The sequence below is a fragment of the Gobio gobio genome (assembly GCF_949357685.1).
Source record: "Gobio gobio genome assembly, chromosome: 13".
NCBI classification, from domain to species: Eukaryota; Metazoa; Chordata; class Actinopteri; order Cypriniformes; family Gobionidae; genus Gobio; species Gobio gobio.
Window position 1 is genome coordinate 26,082,813 of NC_137106.1, and position 27,776 is coordinate 26,110,588.

General features: G+C 38.6%; 2 protein-coding genes across 2 annotated transcripts; one reads left to right on the top strand and one right to left on the bottom strand.

The window, feature by feature from the left end:
• Positions 1–24: 24 nt before the first annotated feature.
• On the bottom strand, positions 25–6,034 carry LOC307136462 (C-signal). Its single transcript, XM_079833501.1, has 3 exons — positions 5,685–6,034; positions 5,411–5,588; positions 25–1,198 (listed from the first exon to the last, which is right to left on the bottom strand). The coding sequence occupies exons 1-3, from the start codon at positions 6,006–6,008 to the stop codon at positions 912–914; spliced, it is 789 nt and encodes a 262-aa protein (XP_079689627.1). The 5' UTR covers positions 6,009–6,034; the 3' UTR covers positions 25–911.
• Positions 6,035–13,964: 7,930 nt separating this feature from the next.
• htr7a (5-hydroxytryptamine (serotonin) receptor 7a) lies at positions 13,965–15,906 on the top strand (the record flags this gene model as incomplete). Its single annotated transcript, XM_079833361.1, has 2 exons — positions 13,965–14,572; positions 15,081–15,906. 2 exons carry the CDS (start codon positions 13,965–13,967, stop codon positions 15,904–15,906), a joined length of 1,434 nt encoding a protein of 477 aa, XP_079689487.1.
• Between the last annotated feature and the right edge of the window lie 11,870 nt (positions 15,907–27,776).

Consider the following 27,776-nt stretch of genomic DNA (forward strand, 5'->3'; position numbering starts at 1 on the left):
ATTTAACCAAATACAGACATATTTGGTTGACTACACTATGCAGTATTTTATTTTAGTACTCATTGGAAGGCAAATTTACACAACAGACAACACTGTGAAAAAAGACATTTCACACCTTTATCTACTTATAATAAATGTTGCAATTCTGCAATAAATGAAAAAGAATTGAGCAAAAGAAAATGTATATCCATTCTTTATTTTCAAATGTTTTGTTTCACAGGAATCATAAATAAAAAAGGATTTAATTCTCAAGACAAAACAAAATAATGTTTAGTTATTTTATGTTAACACAAACCTAATTAAATTACAAATTAAGATGAAAATGTATTTTATTTTTGCTCAATTGGCTCGGCCACCTAATGGAGAGAGGAGTAAAGGACAGTTGACTGAGTGGCAAAGAGCAGTAAATACCACATTAACCAGTGACAAAAAAAGAAAAGTCCGTTTTAAGTCTCCAAACACCATAGTTAACTGACTTTGGTCAGTTCAGTTAGCTTTAGAACAGCAAAGTAATTGCATAATCAAATGCCATTTCGTCATTGTGAACATTTCTGGAAAGTACTGTGGGTGGTACACATGCCAAAATAGCCACAGGACTGAGAGGGGCCAAATCATTTAGGAAACTGCAGTTAAATGCAACATAAATGACCTCAACAACTACTTGGAAAGATATGAGAAAACTGGACATCTCTGTCAAAATGCAATGAGGACAAATGACAACTGAATTATTCTATAAGGCAATACAAACAACATCAATGTTTTCTTGGACCCAATCAAAAGAATTCAGAAATGAAGAAAACATACATTGCCTGTTTTTACTTTTTTTTTGCATTGTTTTGTTTGTCCATTTATTATCCACCTTATTTTAAAATGAGGTAGACACAGAATGCTGTTGTTTTTGACGTGAATGTTTACCACGGTATTTCTTTGCTGTCCCATGCATAGGCTTTCCCTGTTTTGTCTATGTTTAGATTGTCTATTATGTTCATAAGGCATTGGACAGAGTATTCTGTGCTGAACAGCTTGTCCTTGGATACATTTCGATGGTAGGGCCGTGACAAATCCGTATTCACAGTTCCAGGATGCAGGGATACACACACAATTTTAGATCGTCCTCGACCCAGCTCAATGGACAGGTTTCTGGTGGCCATGTTTAAGGCAGCTTTAGACATCCTATAGCTGTACCAGCCTCCAAGAGCTGAAGACAGAAATATAAATCAACAGAGGGATAAGCTTCAGGTTAAGAAAGTCCAGACAACTCTAGTTAATTTCATCCGAAGTCACTTATAGCACATAGCTATAATTATATATTAGTAGATAAATATATATTATATAAATATATAGTATATAAATATATATTAGTGTTATTCATTTGGGCCCTGCTCTGAAATGTAGCATCATATTCAAGTTCTGTTTTATTTTGAGGAACAGACTTAAATGGGGACAGAAGACATTGAGGAAAATGTGTTTCTTTGCATCAGTATGCAAAAAAATTATACGATTTTTTATTTATTTATTGTCATATTTGCCCTAATCAGCTAATTGGTAGCACAAACTTAAGCTCTTAAAGGCACAAGATGTAAAATGTATTGGATTAAAATATCCAAAAACCACTAGAACAATGTTACATATTTTGTTGACTGGTGTACTTACATTATCCCAAATGTTTCCAAGAATGTTTCAATCCAGAAAAATAAGCAATTTTAAACAGGACAGGTACCATGTCCGTGCGTCGCCTATCAATGACATCATACCTGCGTTACCCTCGATTTCTGGTTTGGAACCATGGAAACACCAAAGATGCTTTAACATATTATGTGTTTTATTAGACAGGTGAGCAACTGTTTGGATACATTCATCAACAGAAAACGAATCATTGTTATATAGCTCAACAAAGCTAGTCTTATTGTTTAAATTTAGTTTTCAATAAGTGCTGTATTCAACTTACGAAAACAGTGTAATTGGCGCGACGATGACGTCGGACCTAGCGCAAGTACTGCTAGAGGCGTTACACTTTTTGCTTAAGTTGAATACTGAAGACGGTCCGCCGGAAGCTAGATATTTTTCTTTATAAAGTTTTAAATATGGATATTTTTCTAACACAAACCCATCGATTCACTTCAGAAGGCCTTTATTAACCTGGAGCCGTATGGATTACTTTTATAATGGATGAATGCCGGTGGCGTAACTTTGTTTTAAAAAGTGGGTGGGACCGGAGTGGGGGGTGGGTTAGTGTAACAATAACAATTGCAGAAAAAATAACATTACAATGTCCAGAAATCAATTTCAATAGTACATTGAGTTTAATTTATCGACATAGAAGTCATGTTTAATGTTACATCTACTAATAATACATTATATTGTTAGGCCTGAGATTTTTCATGTCAGTGAATAAATACTTTAATTGTCTGGTGGTAGAACTTTTTTTAAGCGTGTCAGAGAGGTTCTGGGTTCTAATCCACCCTCGTAAACTGAAGATGTTCATCAGAGATTGTATGCCAAGACCACGGACATGTTTGTGTGCATTTTGTTTTGTGATTTCACCGAAACAAATAGAGCGTCTCCGCAACTGCATTGAGCGATCGATTGAAGTGTTCGCCTGTGTGAAGTGCACGAGCGACAAGAGAACACTGTTGCCCTCCGCCACTGATAACACCGGCAACTAAAGCACAGCAAGATTTAAAAAACAAAACACATTCCAGCGCCAGATCGCCTCTCATTTAACAAATGAATGAAATGAATGCACTGCTAGACAATTGGAGATGTTTTATTTGTATAAGGTACATCCATGCTGCGAGATGTTTCAAAAGGTGGTAGGGACAATCATTGTCCTTAGCAAAAAATGGTAGGGACTGCAATGTCCCAACTGCAAATTACACCTATGATGGATGCATTTTGCTGGGCTTCAAATTTTGGGCTGCCAGTCACTGCCATTATAATGCTTGGAAGAGCCAGGACATTTTTTAATATAACCCTTATTGTATTAGTTTGAAAAAATAATGTCTTATACACCTAGGATGTCTTGAAGGTAGTGTTGTCAAAAGTACCGACCGCGATACCAAGTCGGTACTGAAATTAAAAAAATGCAACGCTTTGAGCACTGTTGAGCTGGAATCGTAAACACCTCTGGCTGGCCATTGTGCCCATGCGCTCATCGGATGTGTCTGTGATTGGCTACAATGGTCAACGCACGGGATCGTTTGAAAGCACACGGAAGTGTTTGAAAGTGGGAGAGTTTGAAAGCACATTCAAACGCTCCCGTGTGTATCTGTGTAAGCAGCGCTCTGTGAAAAGCGTCATTGATGTATATTTATAACATGTTTTTGAAGCGCTGGTCATTGTAGCCCATCACAGACATATTTGATGAGCGTGTGAGTAGGCTACAATGGGCTGTCTACGTTTCTGCTCTACAGCGCTCAAAATGTCACATTTTTTTTAATTTCAGTACCGACTTGTACACGGTCTGTACTTTTGGCAACACAAGTTGAGGGGGGAGTAAATTATGGGATAATTTTTTGGGGGGGTTAACCCTTTACGGGATCTGTTAAAACTCAATGGGCTCAGGGGAGGCAAGAGACTGCCACTGCACTGGTGTCAGTAGCTGCGTTTCCATTACAGATTTGCGCAAAACTTTTGCAATATTTTCTAAAAGTCGATAAAAAAAATATTGCGAAATGACAGCATTTCCATTAACTGATATGCGACTAAAACAAATGTTTTCCTCTCGTGATAAATCATTCAAAAAATTATGCTACGCATGTTGTTAGGTTTATGTATATCCCAGCCACCGCACGCCATTATTATTAATGGAAAGAGACGTGCGTGTTATCCAAGCACTGATGGCAAGGAAAGCACCTTATACTTGAGCGGCACATATGAGGTGTTATGATAAATTGTGGCATTTTATATTCTATTGTTTTTTATGAGTTTAATAAAGAACTCATCTTCTGTTCAAACATACCATCATCAGTAAAGAATGATCGACTTTTACATATGCAGGTTATTGTGACGCATTGCCACATCCAGAGACGAGCGAAAAGTTTGAATTTGCATGGTGGTAACCCAAAGTTTTTTTTTTACCACTTCGTTATTTTGGCTTGGAATTTTGTTTGCTGGAAATATAAACTGAATTAAGAAATGCTTTTGAAATGAAAAACTTTGCGTTTAATAAACAAAATATATTTTTGAAATGAAGACAGCGTTTGGAGTGGAGTGCAAAATAATCTGTTCCCTGAGTCCACGGCCTTTGCTGTTATTGAGTGTACACAAATAAAGGTAGACAGTTTACTGTTTATGTTTACTAATTATGTCTTGCACTTATCTGTATGGCAAAAAATGACGGAGTATTGTGAGTTTCCGCTGGAAATGGAATAAGGAAAAAATCCATCAAAAGGCGCCGACGACTTTGTCGGACAGAGGGTTAAAGAAAACGTAGCCTATTTAGTTTCATATAGTTAGGCTATGTCTAAATATTTTAATCTTTTAATTTCATATGTTGATTATGAAAAGTGAGCAGCACGAGTAAGGCACATAATCAGATACGCATATGTCTGGAGACATGGATTTTGTGAATTTTGTTTTCTAGAAAGTTCTTTCTTTAAAATTAATTTCGATTTGTATAAATTTTATTTTAATTTTGATCAATGTTTAATCAACTATTTGGCTGTATATTTAATAAATAAGAAGCAAACCAAGAACGTTGGGAATGGATTGACGTGAATAACTGGTCTGTTTCCTAAGTCTTTGAGCAAGGCTGAAACTATAGCGTATTTCTGTTTTAATACATTTCTTGAATATATGTTTTAATTACAGTAGGCCTATAGATAGTTATGATATTTGTGGTTGCACCGGGGTCCGTCATTATAAAGTTACGCCACTTTCCTTATTAGGAGAAAATATATGTTGTTTTAACGACAAAAGATATCGTTATTAGACATACTTGAGTGGAAAAAAATTATATGTATGCCCTATGTGAGAGCAATGCGTGACCATACCAAGTGACCTGTAAATGCGAAAAAACTGTTTTCATTGCAGTTTTATGAAAATTTCCTTTTACGAATTGCCTGAAAAACCACCTCAAGCGAGCGTAAAAACTTTTTTGCGATATATGGGAGTTTTTGCGAAATTGACGCGTTTCCATTGGGCCTATTTTCAATTCTAAATTTCAATTTGCGCAATTTGAAGGGTAATGGAAAGGCGGCTACTGTTGGACAATGTCACTTTAGATTTTTATTTATTTATTTTTTTACAGTTTTTAATGTTGTAATATTAGCATTGTTTTATTTTTGTAGTGTGTATTATGTTCTTCTCATCAAATTGTACTGCCTCCCTGACCTACTCAAAGGAAACACACCTGTAAACCTAATGGAGAAAGACTTGCTCTTGAACTGTCTTGCATAGGGATACAAACCATTTTCTCCAATAGATCCCACTCTTGCAGTCATGTTCACAATGATGCCACTGTGCTGTTTCTCTTTCTCTGGGGGCTGCTGGCCAAACGCCCCTGTTCCCTTCTGAAGCAAGGGGACAAAATATTTGGCCATCAGAAGAGGACCCACCGTATTAATGGCCAAAGTGGAAATGGTTCCCTGTTAAAAAATAAAAAAAAACATGTTACATGTCAAGAACATTTGAATATGCCCCACAAAGCTATATTAATACGGATAAAAAGGTGCATTGATCACCTGAGCGGACACGTCCCGCAAACTTGTTTCTCCTTTACCGGACGGGTGTAGCATAGCTGAAGAATTGATGATCAAATCCACTTTCCCAAAGGCAGATTTGACAGTTTCAGCTGCTCTCTTGATGTCATCTTCCCTGTTGACATCCAGTTTCAGTATAGTCATCCTGCCCGCGTGCTGCGCGCTCAGTTCTGCCAGGTGTTGTGCGGCGTCAGGATTTCTGCATGTTGCGATAACGGCTGCTGTAGATTTGTTTAAGAGGAGATGTCTGCAGAACTCTAAGCCAAGACCTCTGCTTGCTCCCTGCACAAGCGCCATAGCAGCCATTACACTTCACGAAAATGAAGACGCACGTGAATTTGTATTGACTGCCCTCTATGGGCGGCAGAAAGACGCTTACACAACAAAAAAGTTTTGTAACTTAATATCATGCGTGTTTCCTCCAACATTACTAGACGTTGGAAGTTCAATTCAGTTGGCATTACAATTGTTTTTTTTTGTTTTTGAAATAACAAACAACAACAACAACAACAAATGGAAGTGTGTTTTTTAGGTAGCAGGCTAGGCTACAAATATTAGGTCTGTCAAATGCGAGTGTCTATATTAAAAAAAACATGTAGCCTATAAACATTTTAAATTTACGACTAATACTAAAGTGTAATACTAACTAAAAAGCAAGAAATACGGCTTAGCCTAGTTTATTATCAGTAGAAACCGACGTAAAAACGGCCCTAAAAAGTGCACGAATGTCATTGTATTATATTAATTAATTAATAATAATAATAATGATCCTCATCATCATATAAAAAAGTGGCATATGTGAAGAAAGATGCTAAACCATTAATTAGAACTAACTTTCCTTTTACATTTAGCCTATACTTTTAAGCAGCTGGTCCCCCATGTCATTTTAGTCAATTTCTGGTTTCAGTTGCTCTCAACTATTAGTGAGAGAAAGAAAAAAAGAAAGACAAAAGTACGTGAAACATAGCTGTGATCTCATGAATTCAGTGTATGTATGGGTAATAAATGTTTGCCATTATAGTAGGCCTATAGCCTATCTTGCCACAGGGAGGCGACAGCGCAGCTTGTTTCTAAATAAACCGAATTCCGGACAAGAAGAGCACTGATATTCCGTCTGGTTTCTGTGGGATAATGTTCTTTGTTTTGTTAATTTATTTATTTATTTATTATTATTAGGCCTATTATTATTCATGTTAAAAGGTGTTTTTCTTGGGATTGTAGCCTATCTATTTCTATTGAAGACTTCAGATGCAAAAACCTCTAAGTCCGTCTGACGTTTTTCTTTAAAATAAGCATTTTTCTTAGGCTTCTGGGTTTCTACCTAAGTACCGGTACTTCTGAATGGGCTGAGGCTGGGATTTAGTGAGTTTGAAGTGAAAGTATTTTATGAACGTATAGCCTACGTGGAGAGCATTCACTCAGTAGGCCATCGTTATCTCATTTTTGACCGAAGTGGCTTTTAGAGGCTTTTGCATCTGAACTCTTCTATTGGACCCACAGATATTACACAAAAATGGGACAGATAATATAGAGACCTTCAGAACGAATATGATTTAGAGCAATGTTTCACTATTTCTTCCATGTCCATTTTTCTTCCCTTTTTTCATTTAAAGTGTCCTATATGGCTAGCCTACTATTTTTAATTAAAGGCACTGAAATGGCTTGAAATGCATTATTCAATGCGTTGATGTAATTTCCACTGAAACAGGAAGACAGGGATGCGTTCAGCCGACAAAACGTTACAAAACGTTTTTAAACGGGAACAGGGTTTTTTAAACTGATAAACTGACATAAGGACAGAACAGATAGAACTTCTACATGAATGAAATTATATCAAATCATCATGTAAAGTTTCACAAACACAATAAGAGGGAAAGAAAGAAAAAGAAGAAAGATAGACTATAAACATAGGCTACTATAAAAAACATAATATTTCAAGAATCTGTCACTTTTCTTATTTTTAGCCAACCTAAGAGATTTGAGAAATGCATCAATATCAATAAAAAAAAAATTGAAATAGTAGGCTGCGAGTTGGATAATTTTCGCTTATGAATAAAATACTAAACAAAATAATAAAATTAACAATGTAATTCAATGAAGAATTAGTTGTACCTTTATAGTAACATATTATATCTTATATATTTGGGATTTGGAAGAATCAAGATGCTTATGTAACCCCACCTGTTCGAACCACCGGCTCCAAGCGGGGCTCAAACCCGGTTCCGCCAGCATGAGAGCCGGACGCTCTAACAAAGAGGCTAAAGGCTGCAATCTCTAGTGTCAATCAGATACAGAAGTTATTCCAAAAGTTTTGAGTTTTTTCACATTGGAAAAATAAACGAATTAGTGTTTCATCCTTATTCCCACAAAATGAGCAAGAACTGTCAACATCCATATATTTTGCCAGAGTTTCATTCACAGGATATATCTTATGCAAGATCTTAAAATTAACTTCTTTAGTCTTTTTGGAAATGCAATACTTATGAGGTAACAGCCAGGCTTCCTTTCAGTTTATAAACTCAATAAGAGATGCCCATAAAATGTGCCTTTAGGAACGTTTTATTATGAAGAATTTGTTGAATATGCTTATTATTAATTTTTTTGTTAAATATATTTATTACATCTAAGATCAAATTAGGTAATTTGGTGTCATTGTTACTAAAACTTAGATAAACGGAAACGGTGCTGCGTTGAACACCCTGTTCTGATGACACAGGAGTTGCAACTATGGCAGCTGAGAAGGCCATTCTTTGTGTTCTTTTTGAAGAATTTTCAGAGCCTGATGAAATCTGTATAAATAAGTGTTTAATCCTGCAAAATACGCTCAATGTTACAGTCACTGCCCTTGCCGTACAGAATAAAAGAGAACATCCACATCCCATTTAATTCACTTTTTTTATCTCCTGGTAATCAATTCTAATTTTAATCATTTTATTTCTCGTTCTTACTTTTTTAATACCTTGTATTTACTTTCTCATTTTTATGTAAAGCACTTAATTACCATTGTGTATGAAATTTGGTATAGAAATAAACTGCAATGAAGCTAAAAATATTAACAACTACATCATCATGTTGATATGTTATATTTTTTACTATAAAACTCTTACGACAATCATGTCTTCTAATATCTTCAACTGTTGCGTATACTGAGCTGCAGCGGACACATTTGTAAACAACTTTACTTGGACCCATTGTGCAAACTGTTTCTTTAATACCGGTTTAAATACATGTTGCTGCTGATTGGGCTGACATTTTTGACACACCCCCCAAACAAGAGAAAACGTATCTCTCAAACCCCGTTGCACACCGTTTCCAGGAAACATGCTGTTCAACCCGGAAACCGTAGCAAAACGTTTGAGTCAAGCGGCAACCTCCTGCAGTTTCTCTTGAAGCTAATACGGAAGTGACTTAAACTGCAATTCATCAACTGGCCATTAGGGACAGGCTCCAGAAGGGAGCAGAATCTCATTTAGCCCCATGTTAAAATGCCCAACTTTACAGCAGAAAAAAACATGTTTACATCCTAGTACAAATTGTGGTTTTGGTCTATACGGCTAATTTTACATTATATAAAGCCTTAAAGTTCTGCATAATTAAGGGCGTGGCCACTTTGAGTGACAGTTGGATAGCCATTTATCTGCTGTCTGTTAGTCATCGCGTCACCTCAGCTCCACCCACGTCTCGCCTCTTTGGCCATTTTATATTATCCGGGAGTGAACGGTCAGCTCGACCCTACTTTACGCTTCAAAACGGCTCTTCAGAATCCGATGGGAGACGTCACTGACACTACGTCATGATCAGTCTGCTTTTTGAACCATCTGAAGTCAATTCATATTAGATTGACTAATTCCAATACAAAGAGAATTACAATAATCAAGCCGAGATGACACAAATGCATGGGTCACTCTCTCAAACTCTGGAAAGGATAAAAACCTGCTCTGGAGCAGGTTATGTTCAGAGAGTGAGCTGCTATGGCTACTTACATACCCTGAAAGTTACCTCTATTTTTGGAACCGGAAGTTGAGGTTATCCGCTTACTTACTCTTAAACAAACCCAGGTATGGCACATAACCTGCTTTCTGGAATAACCCCCAGAACCTCTGAGCTCAGTTAAGCTGCAGTTTCCTCCTAATCGCCTCAATATGGCTTTAAAATAAGCATTCTGTGCAGAATTAAAATGGGTATGATAGGTTTTGAAGTCTTCGCCGACTAGCGCATAATATCCGCTCTGTGCTATTGTGTCTCTGGACCGGAGCAGACTGTGTGCTCACAGTAGTGGTTCTCTTGACACTAATATGCAACCAACCACTTAATTCACCCCAGTGGAAAGCATATTTACACTGAATTGTTGCCTATCCCCTAGTGCAGTGGTTTTCAAACCTGTCCTGGAGGCACCCCAGCCCTGCGCATTTTGTGGGTCTCCCTCATTTATAACACCTGAATCAACAACTCATCAGCTCGTAAGTAGAGACTGCAAGAACTAAATTGGGTGTGTCTGATAAGGGAGACATACAAAATTTGCAGGGCTGGGGTGACTCCAGGACAGGTTTGAAAACCACTGCCCTAGTGCACTATGTGCCATTCACCATGCAGAAAATATTAAGGGTGCTTCTCAATTCTTATTTGTGCATCCTCGTTTCCTTTCCTAGCTTCCTTTCCTCGCGTCTTATCTCCACCCCTTCAGGATGCGAGGGAAGGACACAAAGAAAAGAAAGAAAGGAATTGAATCAGGTGAAATGATACCCTCGCTCCCTTTAGCGTCACTTCAAAGCGTCGTCAAATAATGATGACTCTACACCAATGGATTTAGTTTGCACATCGGGATTCTTGAACATTAGAGATAATTATTTATATTGTAATAGTTTCAACCCCTACAAAATCCCACATTTGTCCATATTTTATTTAATATTAGCAGTTATTAATAACAACTACTTATTCCCAATTATTAACTGCTTTTTATTTGTTGTTTATAGTATTACAGTTTGTTTCTTTCATTTTCTTGTGCTTTGATATAATTCTACAACTGTCAGTTGTTGTTATTTGACATACATTTGTGTCAATAAACTGTGGCAAGATGTGAAGGGGGAGGATAATTAATACGTGCGTCACGTTTAGGGGTGCACTAATATGCATTAATTCATGCATTACTAATGCACATATAATCATGAGTTAATATATTACTAATGGTGAACTAACCCATTTATTAATGATTACTACATCAGCAACTAATGAAGATTCTACATTATTAATAGATTAAGTAATCATTAAATTGTTATTAGTTAAATGTGTCATAATGTATTAATTCCTTAATAACATATTATCTTAACTAATAATGTAAATGAATGTGTTAATTACCACAACGGGTCAAAGCCAGGCATTTCAACTTCCAGTTGTCTGCTTTAATTAATCATTAGCTAATGATTTACAAATGTGTCATTATGTTATGACTTTACTTGTTGTGGCACATGACTATTAACTAATTGATTAAGTAATATGTAATCGTGGTTATGGGTTTTGAATTAGTTAATAGTCATGAGCCACACCAAGTAAAGTCATAACAAAATGATACATTTGTAAATCATTAGCTAATGATTAATTAAAGCAGACAACTGGAAGTTGAAGTGCATGGCTTTGACCTGTTGTGTTACTTAACACATTAATTTACATTATTAGTTAAGATAATATGTTATTAAGGAATTAATACATTACGACACATTTAACTAATAACAATTTAATGATTACTTAATCTATTAATAATGTAGAATCTTCATTAGTTGCTGATGTAGTAATCATTAATAAATGGGTTAGTTCACCATTAGTAATACATTAACTCATGATTATCTGTGCATTAGTTAAGCACAAATTAATGCATATTAGTGCACCCGTATTGTAAAGTGTTACCAACACTTCCTCAAAGGATACACCCATGTATCCTCGCTCATGACTCCTCAGGAACCCTCCTCACTCCTCGATCCTCACCTCCTCGCAATGCAATTAGAGAATTGAGATGTCCTAGATGGCTGAGCTCGGTCGGTTTCCGGGTCATAGGATGGAGGATGTAGGAGCGAGGAAACAAGGAGGGATATTGAGAAGCACCCTAAATGTGTCAACAAGCAGCTTCAGCTTCTATTTATAATATAGGGGGCGGGACACTTTAGATTCTAGAGAGCATTTGATAGGACAGAAAATCTGATGAGACGTGCAGTGAAGTCATCAAAACCATTGATCCATATTGCCGGAAGTGAGAGAGTAAGTTTTGAATGCTTATATGTTCTAAATTCGAATTTTGTCATTGATTTGGAGCACAATTATAACATTAAGGCTGACATATTAGTGTTTACATTTATTAATATAGCAGACTCTTTTATCCAAAGCGACTTACAAATGAGAGCAATACATGCATCAAACCAAAAATATGGCATAAGTGCCATGATCAGTCTACATTTTGAACCATCTGAAGTCAATTCATATTAGATTGACTAATTCCAATACAAAGAGAATTCCAATAATCAAGCCGAGATGACACACATGCATGGGTCACTCTCTCAAACTCTGGAAAGTATAAAAACCTCTTAGCTTTAGATAGCAATCTTAATTGAAAAAGAGAATTGATGTTTATCAGATTTGAGTGTAGAATCGAAAATGACACCCATTTTTTTCACAGAAGGTTTTACAAAGGAGACCAAGTCTCCCAAAGCACTCCACCAGCTTGGAACATTCAAGGTAAAGGTCAGTGAAAATTATTTTGTGCCTCTTTGGGATGCCGTTCACTTGCAGAATGCAAGCTTCTAGAGGGCACATAGGTCTGAAGTAATGAGCTTAGGTACAGGGGTGCAGAGCCAGTGGTTGTTCTGTAGGCAAACACCAGTGCCTTGAATTAGAGGCGAGCGGCAATTGGCAACCTGTGCAATTTTATGAGGGGAGGTGTTACGTGCGCACTATTCTGCTTGTTAAAGACCACTCTTGCTGCGATATTCTGGATCAGTTGCAGAGGTTTGACAGTGCATGCTGGAAGGCCTGCCAAAAGAACATTACAATAGTCCAGTCTGGATAGAACAAGAGCTTGTGAGAGAGTTGTGTAGCATGCTCTGGTATGAAGGGCCTGATCGTCCTAATGTTTTATAAGGTAAATCTGCAGGACGGGGCAGTTCTAGCAATTTGATCTGTGAAGTTCAACTAATCATCAATCTCAACTCGCAGTCCAGGATGGAGTTATGGTTGACAAACCTAGCTCAATGGAGAAGTTGTGATGAAGTATTGGGTTGGCCGAGACCACAAGCAGTTCTGTCTTTGCGAGGTTTAGTTGAAGGTGGTGATCCTTTATTCAGGAAGAAATATCTGTCAGGCAGGCAGAGATGCGAGCAGTTCCCATCAGATCATCTGGCTGGAATGCGAGGAAGAGATGTGTGTTATCAGCATAGCAGTGACAGGAAAAACCTGTTTCTGAATAACAGATCCTAGTGACATGTAGATGGAGAAGAGAAGTGGTCCAAGCACTGAGCCTTGAGCCCTGAGGCACTCCAGTAGCTAGATGCTGCGACTTAGACACCTCTCCCCTCCACGGAACCCTGAAGGACATTGTGGGTCCTTTAGGGTGTTGTGGAGGGGTGAGGTGTCATATTCATGCTAAATTAAGTATGACCTATTATACTAAAATCCCCAAAACTTCCATTTTGATTCCATGGTGACTGTAAAATGTTAAATAGGGGTGTGCTGGCCTGCTGGGTGGTGATGAGGAATGGGAAAATAATTGTTTGATTACCATAATATTAACTGACAGCATTTTAAACGTTTTCTACTAAAACAAACCCGTAGTGGGCAATGTAACTAATTACACCGTTTAGGGATATAGGCCTATTGTTTATCTGAATTTGTAACAGACAGACAAAATGTGAAATTTACATCAGAGACAAGGTTGATTCTGTTACTGTAATATGGCACACATTTATCACGATTATAAACTGCCATCGCGTAAAAATAAGTCATTTTATCTTCTAACTTGTTTGATTTTAGTGATTGATAAAAGACTGTCATCAGTTTGCCAGAGCACTTGCTTAAAAACAACTTGACAAACTTCTCTCATTTTTGTCGGAACGTGGTGTGCGAAAATGGCGAACCAATGATCTCCTCTAAAAATAGAGAAATTAGCCGCGCGTCACTGAATGAACGCTCATCGGATGCGCATCAGTTATTGCGCGCGCAGCTGTGATCTCGTGCCACCATCGGGCGCTCTGAAAAGTTCATGAATAAAAGGAGCACGGCATGGTGCTGAGCGATACCAACAGAACTATTGTCCCGCAAAGCCACGGGCAAACTATGAAGCCCTTCATGGCAGAGGAGCGCGCGAGAGAGACAGGTGCATGTGGGGAAGCCTCTAACGGTATGATGATCTCCGAGATTATCGTCCCTCGACTTTTCAAAATAGCGCACGTTTCTGGAGAAATTGCAGTGGCTACAGGCTCCGGTTCCTTGGAAATGAAGCCCTCTAGCTCCCCTATCCTACTGGAGATGATGGAGGTGGCAAACGGCACGCGCTGCGCGGAGCAGATCCTCAGCTACGGAGAGGTTGAGAAGGTGCTGATCGGTGGGGTGCTGACCATGCTCACACTCATAACCATCTGCGGGAACCTGCTCGTGGTCATCTCCGTGTGTTTTGTGAAAAAGCTACGGCAGCCCTCCAACTATCTGATCGTGTCTCTCGCGCTCGCGGACCTCTCCATTGCGCTCGCGGTGATGCCGTTCGTCAGCATCACGGACCTGATCGGTGGCCAGTGGATTTTTGGCAAGTTCTTCTGTAACGTGTTCATAGCCATGGATGTGATGTGCTGCACCGCGTCCATCATGACCCTTTGCGTTATTAGCATCGACCGGTGAGTTTTCTGTTAATCATAATCATGATCATGATCAGCTTATTGATACATACATAACCTACATACATATATTATAAATGATTTGGCAACACTTATCATTAGTGAATCCATTAGGTATCTATAACCAACAATCAACAATAATTTTACAGTTTTTATTTTATTTAAGTTAACTATAAAACAACCAAACTTTAATCTCTTGAAATAAAATATAATATAAAAAGCCTAATCTTATTTTATTTCAGCTAATTGCCAAGGCAACACTTCTTATTTTCATTTAGTTTAAATTGATGTGCTAAAAAAACCTGAAATAATAATTGAAAAATTATACTTATAAAAAAAAAATGAAAATGAAAAAATAAAATTGTAAAATGAAAATGAAAACCGAACATATACAAATAAAACATTCAAAACATTAATACAAACTATATAGTATCTCAGTGATACTAAAATAACACTGTACTGAATAATATATTATACATCTTTCATCGGTATTTTCCCTCTATCACAGGTACCTGGGCATCACAAGACCCCTAACATACCCGGTGAGGCAGAACGGATGGTGTATGGCCAAAATGGTGCTTTCTGTGTGGCTGCTCTCTGCGTCAATCACCTTGCCACCGCTCTTTGGCTGGGCACAGAACGTAAACGATGACCGCGTGTGTCTGATCAGCCAGGACTTTGGCTACACCATTTACTCTACAGCTGTTGCGTTTTACATCCCCATGACTGTCATGCTGGTCATGTATTACCGCATCTACCGTGCCGCCAAGCTCAGCGCTGCCAAACACACCATCACTGGCTTCCCTCGTGCAGGACAGGAGGAAGAAGATGAGGATGAGGTGGAAGGGGCCAATGGGACGGAAGAACCCATGGGTGTGGATTGCGTAACCGTCGCGATCAAGCTTCAGAGGGAAGTGGAAGAGTGTGCGTGTCTGCCTCGAATCCTGCGAGGAGTGGGCAGGAAGAGCTCAGACCGCAGGAGCATTTCCATATTCAAACGTGAACAGAAGGCGGCAGCCACACTTGGGGTGGTGGTAGGAGCTTTCACCGTCTGCTGGCTCCCGTTCTTTCTCCTGTCCACGGCCCGGCCTTTCATCTGTGGCACAGAGTGTAGCTGTGTCCCGCTGTGGGTGGAGAGAACTCTGTTGTGGTTGGGTTACGCCAACTCACTCATCAACCCCTTTATCTATGCTTTCTTCAACCGCGACCTGCGCACCACATACCGGAGCCTGCTCAGCTGCCGTTACCGTAATATTAACCGCAGGCTGTCAGCCGCCGGCATGCACGAGGCCCTACGACTGGTGGAAAGACCAGAGGTGGTTGTCTCTGGGTGACCCGAACTGTGCACATAACATACAAGGAGTTCAGAGGTTCACATTTGCATAGGAACTCACAAAATGGTCATGATGGCATTTAGGACGTGTCATGTTTGAAAGGTGTCACAGTGTACTAACAGTACCTACACAGTCAAAACAGTGGCCACTTCAGACAGAGGCGTGCATTATGGTCAATACAGCTGCATTTTCTCATCTTTGCTGACACAGGAACACACTATCACTGGCTTTTCTTGAGTAGAATAGCAGAGAAAATACATATATCTGATGAATCAAATAGCCTAGAGTCAATTTGTTCATCTAAAAGAACAGAAAACAAAATAAGAAATGGTCTTTGTGTTATATTACCTTAACAGAAAATTGCACCAAAAAAAAAAAAAAACAGATTCGTGGAAAAAGTATGGATTTTTTATTTTGCTATTGGAGCAAATGTTAATACAAAAATGATATATGCTGATAGTCTCCCGTTCACCACTATAGAAGTTTACCAACTTCGCTTCTGAGAACCCTGGAAATGTGAAAGGTGTCCATATATACAGCATATGAATTCCATGATACATATACAGGACATGTGTAATATTGCACCAGTATCGTGATATCTTGTCCCTCAAGGGATTTGAGGGAATCGAGATATACAGATCAACAGAACTGTAGAGAGAAATTGGTTTAGATTTATCCATTCTTGAAAATAGAAAACCACTCAGCTCCTTTTCTGTAAAAACGTTTATCGAACTGTGAGAAACTCGTTTGTCAACTGTCAGCACCTGTTAGCTCACTAAGTGTGATTCATCTGTGTCTGATTCTTGCGACTTTATGCTAAACACAGCTAATCATTTCTACTTTCAGTCTGCACATGCTCATCCCTATAAAACCACTGATTTTATGCATTGATGGAAAGTGCGTTAAAGCACAGATCTAATGCCAGCTAGCTTCTTTCTGCAGCTGTGGTTAAGCCAGACGGAACAGGAGTGTAATCTGATCACCGATTGGTAATTAAAGGGATTCTGATGAGATTGACTCGGGTCTCTTTTGTTTTTTTTTTGTTGGCAGCTATTTTTAGTTTGATTCTGCATGGATCTTATGCAATTAGCTTTTATATCACTAGTATTTATTTAGCGCACATCACAGAAAAATTCATCTCTTGATCAGACCTTGTGATTGTGATTCACTCTTTTGAATCCCTCAGAGTTACTTGTGCATAAAAATAATATCAACAAATTTGCAATGACTTTGTATGGTGCTGTCAAAAGTCTGCTGGTGTAAATATCAAAAGCAGATGCACCAAAATGTAAAGATACCAATCGAATGTGTCTTTATTGTTGTATACATGTTTTAATGTCACTTCTTGTGCATATTTTCCTATATGAGTTGGAATAAATTATGAGAAAATTGGGAAATTGTGAAGTACTTTTGTTTACAATTCGAATCAACTCCAGAACATTGCCAGATCTATACAATAAATAAAATGGAACTGCCGCCTAGTTACCCCACTTATAACAAAATGTTCCCATTAGGATGCCATTTATATGACTGCACCATGAATATTAAAAAAAGAAAATAAAGAGAAGCAAAATGCAGGGGAGGTGTTCATATTCACTTAGAATCACTAAAGCACTTGTTATAACTCAAATCCAATTAGTTGACCAGGCCCTGCTGGGAATTCTATTTTAAGGGTCCAGCGTGCCTACCTGTGACAGCTACCTGCCGCTGGTGAAAGATTCATTCACAGAGAGGCTGCACTGCTGCTGCTGATGAAGATGATGATGATGGTCATTATTTCTCACCATGTTTCACTCAGCATGAATCTACTCTGGTCCATGAGTATTGCACGAGCTCCTGCTACAAAGTAATAATTTCTACCTGCTGGGATGAAAAATAAAATAACATAAAGGCTGCAGTGGTAGATGGACTGGAGGACTGTTAAATTATAGGTCAGAATAATTCCGTCTCATTTCACCCCACTGAGAAAATCCTTTCAGCCGAAAGAATTTTGAGTGGGCTATAAGCACCTGTGACGCTTATTTTTGTCTTCCCTTTCCTTTTTTCCACCGGCATTATGGTGTTCTCTTTATTCAAATGATCAGTGGTGAGATTTATTCCAGATTTAATCACATGAGTCCATTTCTCCTTGTGAACATTTCTCCATTTCTCTCAGCTAAATTGTCCTGCTAAAATATTTCCTGTGAAGCTTGTTTGCTTCCTTGGCATTCACACTTTGTCAACTTTTTCGAGTATAGACCTCGGACCACAATAAATAATAATCATAATAAAACAATTTCCTCTTGCTTTCCTCTCGTCTTGCTCTAGTGGCAGTCAGTGGATTGTTGAGCTGCTCTTTATGTGATTTATGTGCTAGAAAAATAGATACTGTACATCTGCATTCTTCATCAGTCTGCGTCCCATTTACATATGAAGTGCCTCAGAAGTATATTGGTCACAGAAATCGCTGAGACTACCTGCTGAAAGAAAGCGAGAGAAATGAGAGTCTTGATCTGTGAGCATTCTGCGCACTTAAGACTGATTAGCTCACACTTGTGTTTGACTATGCTTTAAAAAAGTATTACATATTCAAGCTGGCTTATTTCCTTACAACAGTAATCATAGACACTAATCATGATTACAGAATTTGCATTATATACACATTATTTAACAATCAGTAGCATTCAGAAAACAAAAATGATGATCTTCAAATTGCTGTTCTGATTGGGCTGTCTACTAAATGGCCTGTCTACTAAAAGGACTTTATCCAAAATGCTACCTGTTACTCATCGGTGCATTTTGAAGATGACTTATACTCACAAATCCACTCAGACCTGTCTCATTGGTTCTGTCTGTCACTCATTGTTTTCAGCAGAATGCAGGGTTTTTTTTCGCCACACTGATGATGTGATAAGCTAAGGACTTGCTCAATTGTCAATGCAGGTAATTATAAAGGTTAATGCAATCATGTCTGCATAATAGATCCTAATAATATTTGAGTGACTGTCTGTACATTTTGCTTCCATCAAGTTCCTCTGGAATAAGAACCGAAAGGCAGTACAATGTAAAGTGTACAACTTAAATCGACAATTTCTTAAGGGTCACTCGGTCCTAGTTAGGCCTACTATGATTCAAGGATAAAAAAATAATAAAAAAAAATAGGATGTGAATATAGGTAAAAGTTTATTGACAGAGCTGAGACACGTAAACACTACAGGTGATGAATTGTCAGAGAATGGATGATCTTCAACTTCAGCTGACGGATAGACAAGGTGAGTATACTGTAACAGGTAACCAGGTTTCCAGGATGGCAGTTCATAGACAGAAGACGAGGGATCAGATGAAGACAGGAAGTAAGCATGGTGGGTCTGTGTGTTGTTTAACGAGATCAGACAGTGAAGTGGTGTGAGTGCAGGCTTGATATACTGTGATGGTGATGAGGATCTGGTGCGGGTGATCAGAACTCTGGTGATTGTGGATGAACAGGTGCAGGTGTTTTAGTGGAGGGCTTGAGTGACTCTGTGACATAACTACTATTACCTAACAAGTCAATTCCTGTCTGGAGTTTGGCCCAGGTGACTCTTACGCCATCCTCAAACCAAGACATGGTTCTGTGCCCAAAGTGCTTTCAACACCGTTTAAAGCACAGGTAGTCACCCTCTCTGCAAACCCCCCCAACTGGACCAGGCTGTGGTGTGCTTTTGTCAGCGGGGAAAGACAGAAGTTCACTGACAGCTCTTCTTTTGACTTTCTCCACCTTGTCCGGGTCTATGTAGGATGAACAGAACCTTGGATCCATCAGAGAGGCCATGTCCAAGAGCTCATCCTTGACAGGATCACTGTATTTGTCAACAAGGTATCCCAGTATGTTCCTTTTTATTGTTTTTGTAAGCTCCGTGTCGTTGTCCTCAGGCTGCAAAAGACTGGTTTTGAACAGATGGATAACAGGCTTGATGTATGAGACACTGACATACATTTCCCCTGATAGTGCATCCGTAAAGTCTTGGAGTGCTTTAACCGCCTTGTTTACTAACTACAAAACCTCGATATCTTGCCAAGAGGGCACAAGATGGCGGCTTTTAACATCAGACCCCAGGACACGGGCTATAGCCTTCTCCTGTTCCAGGAATCGCTCGATCATCTTTTGGCGGGAGCCCCATCTGGTTATGGATTCTGTTGTTAGCTGATGAGGGGGAAGGCCAAGCTCTGACTGAGCTACACCCAGCTCTCTTCTTTTCTTCCAGCTGTAGGAAAAAGCAGCGACTATCTTTTTACAAACTCCAATGGCACGATCTATGCGGGGATCCTTAACACCATTCTCTGTATGATAAAGTATAAAACACAAAAACATACATCACTATTGGGGACATTAATAAATATCAGTCTACATCCATCTAAAAATGATTTATTTTCTTCTCTATTTCAAAACTTTGTGTCATTCCAAAACTCAGACACTGCAGATACACAAATAGAATTTTTGTTTACTATAGGCATGTGTGCAGTTTGTGGAGAAATTTGAATCCATTTTATAAAATAATCCATTCGACTGTCTTTATGAATCAAATACAGATCAAATGGACATGCCATATTGAAACATTTTTCCTGAGTAGTTTTTTTTTGGCTAGGCCTAATAAAATTATTTTTTTTTTTTAAAATAAATCACGTACAGCACTTAAACTTTTTAAACGGTGGATGAACCGCTGTCAAGTAGTCAGACACTCGTCTTTTCAAATTCGAGTCAGCTTGACTAAATGTTGGGTGAGCTGACTGAAAAAACAAAAAACAAAAAAAAACTCCTCTAGCACTGCATGGCAGCACCTGTGTCCGACGGGACTCACAGCGATCTAACCAGCACTTATCCATGCTGGACCCTCCTATTTGATTTCTTGCTTGTTCTTAAGTCGCTTTGGAAAAAAGCGTCTGCTAAATGACAGTAGTAGTAGTATTACGAAAAGACGAGCGTCATCTAGCTTGACTGCGGTTTGGATGAGGATAATATGTGCTCTGTCAAAATTTTATATTTTATTTTACTTATTGTTAGACTTACCAATAGCGTTGTGTATGTGTCCAAAGCACTGGAGGTTTGGCCATCCGTTCACACTCAGGGCTTTAATCATGTTGGTGCCGCTGTCAGTTGTCATGCAGCATAGACGATTCTCAGACAGGTTCCAGCAGTCGAGAGTGTCTCTCAGTCCCTTGGCAACAAGTTCACCGGTGTGGTCCTCGGGAAAGTATGACGCTTGGAGGGAAATACTCCGCAAATCTCACGCATTGTTAATGAAATGCACCGTTAAACTCATATAAGGTTGCATAGTCTGACTGGACTACATGTCGGTTGTTGCTGAATAAAAGGACAGCTCCTCCAGTTCTCTGCTGACTTTCTCTCGTGTGTTGTTGTACAGCTGGGGCAAGTCGACTTCACTGAAGTACTTGCGGCTGGGTAGCTCATATCTGGGGTTTTAAGGTTTTAATCAAATTAATAAACCCTGTCTTCTCCACGGTATATACGGGTACCATGTCTTTGGCTATGTGCAAAGCGACCTCTTGGTGATTGTTCTACACCGTGCCCCTTTCCTGTCATATGCGGTGCCTTGTGCAAAGGATTCGGCTACAGTTAGCTGTTTTTTAGCTAAGGTTTGTTGGTCACTGCGGTTTTGTTAGTCTCGGAGAGACTGGCATTTTTCATATTCGGCTGGATGTCTCCGTTTCAGGTGTTGGAATAGGTTTGTGGTGCTGCTGCCTTTGACTGCGATGGGCTTTAGGCAAATGTTGCAGCGTGGGGTCTCTTGCTCCATGTCTGTCGCAGCAAACCCATACCAATTCCAAACAACAGATGATTTTATTCCTTTCTTGGGAACAAACTTCCCACTTTCAGCGGTAGCCATGTTGTCGCTTTCTGTTGCTGTTTTGTGTGTGCTATGATGTTGTTATTGTCGCTTGCCATACTGCTATGTGAAACTAGCGCTACGGAAGCTCCGGGGAGCCAAAAATGCGCCATTACACAAAAACTCGATTTACTTATTTTTTAAATCGCCTGCAACAAAAAATTTGAATTAATTCATTCTATCTATTTTTTGCCCAGGCCTAGCACAAATCCTTGCTGTATAATAAGAGTTAGGTGGCATCAGTGAGCCCGCCCCCTTATGAGTGGCACTTGGAGCCTTTGTTCCTTAATGCTCCAGTGTTAACACAGTTCCTTCTTGTATATACAGTAACTGGCCTCTGTGAGACCAGTTTGCATGGGGATATATCAAGATGTGTCAATAACTGTAGTCTGGGGCCCTTTAAATTAGCACTCCAGCGTAAGGGAGTACATATCGTTGCGCTTATTATAGCTGGGTGGGATTATATAAGTTCCCCTAGCATCTTCAACGCAGTACGACTGACAGTTCGAAAGGGAACATACTCGGTTACCAATGTAACCTCGTTTCTCTGAGATACGGGAACGAGTACTGCGTAAGACGGCCATACTATGATGCTAACGTCTGGTGATCGTCGCTTCAGTCGATTAACCTGAATTATATGGCAGAGCATGCGTCTTTTATAGGCAGATGCTTCGTGGGCTTCGCACCGGTTAGTTCGCGCAGTTACGCCGCTCTGCCATTGGTTCATGCAGTTCCCACAGGCCAGCCAATAGTGTACGAGAGTCCTCTACACTGTTATGGCTGTGCAGTACCACTGCGTGATTTATTAAAGGCTTCAGGATCTCGAGGAAAAGGAGTTTTCCCCTAGCGTCTTCGACGCAGTACTCGTTCCCTTATATCAGGGAACCGAGGTTACATTGGTAACCGAGTACGTTTTTCAATCAGGGTTTAAAAAAACAACATAGCACAGAATCTGCATCATTAAAAGTATTTAATGACATTTTTATGGCCACGAAACATGGTGATGTGACCTTACTGCTATTAGGTCTTTCAGCGACATTTGATACAATTGACCATACTATTTTGATCTCATGCTTAGAAAATTATGTAGGTAGGCATATTCATGGAAATTCCCTGAATTGGATTAAGTCTTATTTTAAAAACAGAAGTTTTGCTGTTCAGATGGGGGAATGCCCATCGACTTCAGCACTGCTATTGTGTGTATTCCACAAAGATCTATTTTAGCCCCAGTCTTTTTTTTCACTTTTCACTAATGGATATGCTTCCATTAGGTCAGATCATGAGTAAATATGGTGTGTCTTTTCACTGCTAGGCAGATGACACCCAGCTGTACCTACCTTCGAAGCCTACTGTCTCTATTCCTGTAGAGAGACTAGCAGGATGTTTTGGGGAGATTAAGATGTGGATGTCTGCTAATTTTATGCGTCTAAATTAATCAAAAGGAATTGATTTTATTTGGCCCTTCTGAGTCTGTTGATACATCCAAAATTGACTTGGGTACATTATCCCCTTATTGTATGCATCAGGTAAACATTTTTATTTATAGTTTGCATTAACCCCTTCAGACCTAAATTATATAAGTACATTTTCCCAGCTCATGAGGCTTCTATAAATGAGACCAAATAAAAATAATACAAATTTCAACACTCTTTAATTGCAATTTTTTTTGTCCATTTCAATGGACGTCAGGTTAAAAAAGGTGTACTTCACAAAAATTTACCAACATGAAAAAATAATAATAAACATAAAAATTGTTGGTCTATACTTTAAGCTTCTTCTCAAGGTCAAGAACTTATCATTTATAACACGATATATCATTTCAATTTTGAGGTTTTTGTTTTACAGATTGCACATTTGTTTATTCCTAACAAAATAAACCTAAGAATGAATCAGTGCAGTCACGTTCATTTCCTGTGTGCATCTTTGAAACAATTTCTCTGTGACACAAAGCAGTAGTGCACCTTACACTTATCACAGAAGATGTGTGTTTTCCCAGAACAACCTTCCAATTTGCATCTTGTTGCTTCTTTTTTTGTATCGTAATTTGGCAGGTGGTCCACCATATCTTTTTGGACTTCAAGAACTGGCCGCCATTCCTTTGCCCCTCTCTTTTGTCCAGCTTCATCGTGTGGAGTTGGAGAAGTACTGGTAGCGTTAGAATTTCTTGGCCTCCCTCGTTTTTTGGAACCCTGCGGCTTCCCACAACGCACAAGCACTTCGGCCACATTCATTTTGAATTCAAGGAGATCCATGATTTTCTGTGGCTGAGTTCCTTTGTATTCATTGTCCCTGCGATACTCAAGCCAGCTGTTCACTACAGCAACATCAAAAGCATGAGTAATCATGTGCAGTGGCCATTTGCGGGACTTGATATCAATCCTGTAAAGGCTGATTAGCTGATCAATCTTGTCCACCCCTCCCATACCCTTGTTGTATTTCTTCACAACCTCAGGATGCTTGACCTTCACAAACTGCCTCTCTTTCTGATTCCACCTCTCAACTTCGTCTTCATCTCCAACACCAACAAAGTTGGATGCCATAGATGAGGAAATCATAAGCAAGCCCACTTTTGCCATAGAGGAAATACATCTTCACTCCCCATGGTGTAGGTTTCCCTTTGATATACTGGAGCACAGAGAGTTTTCCCCTGAAAGGCACAATCTGCTCATCAATACAGAGGTCTTCCTCCAGTTGTAGCTGCAGACAGCGTTTCCTTATGGACTCATAGATTGGTCTGACCTTGAAGAAAACATCAGTGTCTCCAGGAGGCCTCTCATAATTGTTCACAACATGCAGGTTGGAGCGGAGTTGAAAAAAACGATCTCGAGACATGGTTTCCTTGAAAATTCCAATATTGATACTGGAGGACCAGTACATTCTCACTCTTGGAAGTCCAAGAACTCCCATTGCCATATGTAGACCAACAAGGACTTCAATCTCAGAAGCAGAGGCATGTTTATACCCCCTAACTCCATTTTGTTCTGCATATATATTGATCATTGTGCTCATCAGCTCAAACATCTGACTTGGGACATACTGCTTGAAGTAGCTCTATGGTGTTAGTGCCTCAGGGGGGTCAGTGGTGGGACTTTCCCATGTTGTTTCTACTGGGGTAAAGCGGGTGTGACGACGCCACTGAATATCACTCTTTTTTGTGATATTTGTAAAAGGATCATCACCAAGTACTGGTTCTACATCTGCCTCATGCTCATAATCGTCTCTGTCTTCTAGATCCTGTCTTTCTTCTGCCTCAATCTCAATTTCTTCCCCTACTACTGGTAGTGGGTCATCTCTGTCCTCCCTGAAATGATTAGCAAAAACTGTCCCTTATAAAACAACTTCATACAAGTTTTATATTTTAATTTATTTTTACTACAAAGAAATTAAACTGTATATCCAATAAAACATTATTAGATACATTTAGGGACATCTAATTGTATGAAAAGTCTTAACTAACTAACTAACTAACTAACTAACTAACTAACTAACTAACTAACTAACTAACTAACTAACTAACTAACTAACTAACTAACTAACTAACTAACTATCCCTAATTTTCATTCTACACTCGCCAATTGTTGGAGATCTAGCATCATCTGCATTTCCATCTTCATCTTCCTCATCACTCCACATAAAGTCAACATCTGAGATATTTCCATCAGCTATCTGTTCAAGCACTTCAAGAACTGTATATTCTGCATATTAAATAGTTGCAAAAATGTATTAGTACTGTGGCAGGTTTTTTATATATATAAGAAATTTCAATCAGCATTGCTGGACATGTGTTTTCAGTAGCAGGCTTTTGAACCCACTGTCCATTCTAATGGACAGACACATTTGAAAAAATCCTGATTTTAAACTTGCAGTTCTACAATCGATTTTTAACTTTAATTAATAAGTTAAATCCTTCTATTTTACACACAAACTATGAAATACTGGCAAATATATCAAACATTGTAAATAAAACCATAGAAAATGTTGCTTATTTCTGTGTTTGGAATAAAGAGCTGCCATGCTTCTCTTCAATGTAGTGTTTTGTTTTTAAATTACCACATGCAGAGCTTTACCGCCATTTGATTGGATGACAAACGTCCAATCTCATGGAGTGCAGGCTTTAAACTAGGTGAAATGTTCCAGAAGTAAAAAAAAAGGGGGAGGTGACATGTGATGTCCATTGTAATGGACGCAGGGTCTGAATGGGTTAAAATTAAGTCGTTAAAATTCGTTTTTTTCCCACTAGAGACTAATCTCTAAAATTAAGCGTGCCCTTTGTGTCACAGAAGGACCATGAAAAGATCATTCCTGCTTTTTTTTCTTCAAGATTAGACTATGATAATGCACTGTAATATGGTGTTTAACACAAAAGCTTAGAGAGATTACAGTCCAAAACGCAGCCACAAGACTTCTGACTGGCACTCAGAAAAATGAGCATGTTACTCCTGTATTAAGAGAACTATGGTTGCCAGTCTCAAATAGAATTCATTTTAAGATACTATTATTTGTTTTTAAAGCCTTACATGGTATTGCTCCAACATATAGCCGATCTGATCCAGGGGGGTATTCCAGAAAGCAAGGTTAACTTACCGTCACATATACCTTGAACTCTCGGTTGATTAACCCAAACCTTGCTTACTCGAGGTATGCTGGTTCCAAAAATGAGTCCGGGAGTAAGTTCAGACAACTCAGAGTATGTTCCTGGTTAACACACAAGACATTCTCAACAGAGCGACGAATCGATGGTTCACCATGGAAACAGACACTAAGAAAAAGCTTTTGTTCTTCTTCTTTTGTTTAATGGCGGTGTACATAACCTACTTAGTGCACATTGCCACCTATTTGGTGGTTATGCAATAATTTTTTCAATGTTTTCTTTTAATAAGTAATATTTATTCGACTGAAAAATAAGGATTATATTGTTTGTTTGATGCTAATTAATTGAATGCAGATCCATGTGTGAGATGACAATAAATAAATAATAAATTTCAAATGGATTAACATTTAAACTTATTTTAAATTAATTTTTTATTCTAATTCTTTAGAATTAATATATAATATTGTATATTATATAACTGAAACAAATTTGGTTATATTAATAACTATATTAATTATATAAAACACATCTGAATACCTCTTAAGCAAACTAACCCTGGAACATAACCTGCTCCGGAGAGTGAGTTGCCATGGTTACTTATATATCCTGAAAGTTACCTCCGTTTTTGGAGCCGAAAGTTGAGGTTATCCGCTTACTTACCCTTAAACATACCCGGGTATGTCACATAACCTGCTTTTCTGGAATACCCCCCAGGGTGAAGAAACCAAAGAGGTCGTTAAGCTATAAGTAATTAAATCTCTTGGTCCCGCGGACGTAGGCCTACCGGAAAATGAGAGGAGACCGCTCCTTTGCAGGCCGCTGCTCTTAGACTGTGGAATGGGTTACCTCGATTAATCCGGCAGTGTTCCACTCTTAGAGAGTTTAAACTACACTTAAAATCGTATTTTTTTATATGTTGTGTTAGTGGTGTTTCAGTTGTTACAAGTGAAACACATGATAACTCTTTAGTAATGACTGATGTCATTGTAAGCTTTTGAGGTTTTTGTAAGGTTTTGGAATTGTAATGGCTTCTGATAGATTTGGTAACACTTGAGTACCGGTAACTACTATAGTGGGTTACCATGATCTTCACTTTAGAATACTGATCCAAATAATTAGTAATCCCTTTAAATGGATGTAGTAACACTTCAGTCCTTTACTATCCAAAACTTTATAAAAACCTCAAAAGCTTAAAATGACTTCAGTCATTACAAAGAGTTATCCATTTTTTTTACTTTAGACTACTGATCCAATATAATTAGTAATTCCTTCTGAAGGATTTGGTAATACTTGAGTCCATTACTAAAGGGTTCCTATGACCTTCCCCTTAAGAGTTCATCATATATTTGGGATTATTCATGTTAAGTATGAATCTGTATATTAGTAGTTGTATTCTTATTCTTGTGAAATTATTT